The sequence below is a fragment of the Solanum stenotomum genome, chromosome 7 (genome assembly GCF_019186545.1).
Source record: "Solanum stenotomum isolate F172 chromosome 7, ASM1918654v1, whole genome shotgun sequence".
Taxonomy (NCBI): Eukaryota; Viridiplantae; Streptophyta; class Magnoliopsida; order Solanales; family Solanaceae; genus Solanum; species Solanum stenotomum.
Window position 1 is genome coordinate 39,219,034 of NC_064288.1, and position 910 is coordinate 39,219,943.

Genomic DNA, 910 nt, shown 5'->3' on the forward strand with positions numbered 1-910 from the left:
GTGATCTAACTAGATATAGAAATAGAAATTATCGAAAAAGACATGAAACAAGTCAAAAGGGGTAGGTATGGAAATACCTCACCCTACCCACAAAAGAAAATTAGTTGTCCTCAAATGCTACTGCACAAAAATAATCAATAAAAACAACAGAGATGGAGAGAAAACAATGATCTTGTCTACTCAGTCACTCCGTCTGTCGGGGTATCAATGCCTGGGGTAACACTCTGAGTATGGGCATCAGTGCCCGGTGTAGCATCAGTTGTGGCTCCATTGGGCCTGGCATAGTGGCACTCTCAAGGAGGCCTATCGTCATGTCTCGAACATGGCACCCTCTAAGTTGGCCATACCCTCATAAATAGCCGCATCTCGCTCCGCAAGATGCTCCTCATTGGTCTCAGCCTCATACTCAGCAGCAACAACATCCTGCATAATATCATCTTTGGTGGTAGCCAGAGGTACCTCAACACAAGCTGGAATCTCAGCACTCAGATCATTGTGGATCTCCACTGTCCCAAATAGAGGAGTGAAGTCTGTGGACTTAAGCTGGTTAACTTCCTTCCTCAGCTCAGAAACATTGACTTTCAAAGCTATAACCTCAGTTGAAACACCGTGCTCTCTCTCACAAACGTCAACTCTCGCTGAGAGGCCATCAATGGAAGCCTTGAGAAGAGTCAACACATCGGTAATATCTCTTTCAATCATTCAGGGCACCTCGGCCTCTATCCGGGAAGCCTGCACATCTGCAGAATGGGCTAGGTTCCCCATCTTGAGGAGCATAGCCTGAGTAATCGGAGTCCTAATCGTAGTGGTACCAGCAGCAGCTCTAGGAGGCAGGGACGCAATAGAAAAACTCGGGGCCTGGGAAGGAGTGGAAGTAGATGTACCTGAAGGCCCAAGGGCCGGAGTACGC

General features: G+C 47.7%; 1 protein-coding gene across 1 annotated transcript; it reads right to left on the reverse strand.

Moving 5' to 3' along the window:
- Positions 1 to 309: 309 nt before the first annotated feature.
- On the reverse strand, positions 310 to 702 carry LOC125869885 (uncharacterized). The gene has a single exon (XM_049550290.1). It carries the CDS (start codon positions 700 to 702, stop codon positions 310 to 312), a length of 393 nt encoding a protein of 130 aa, XP_049406247.1.
- Positions 703 to 910: the final 208 nt, after the last annotated feature.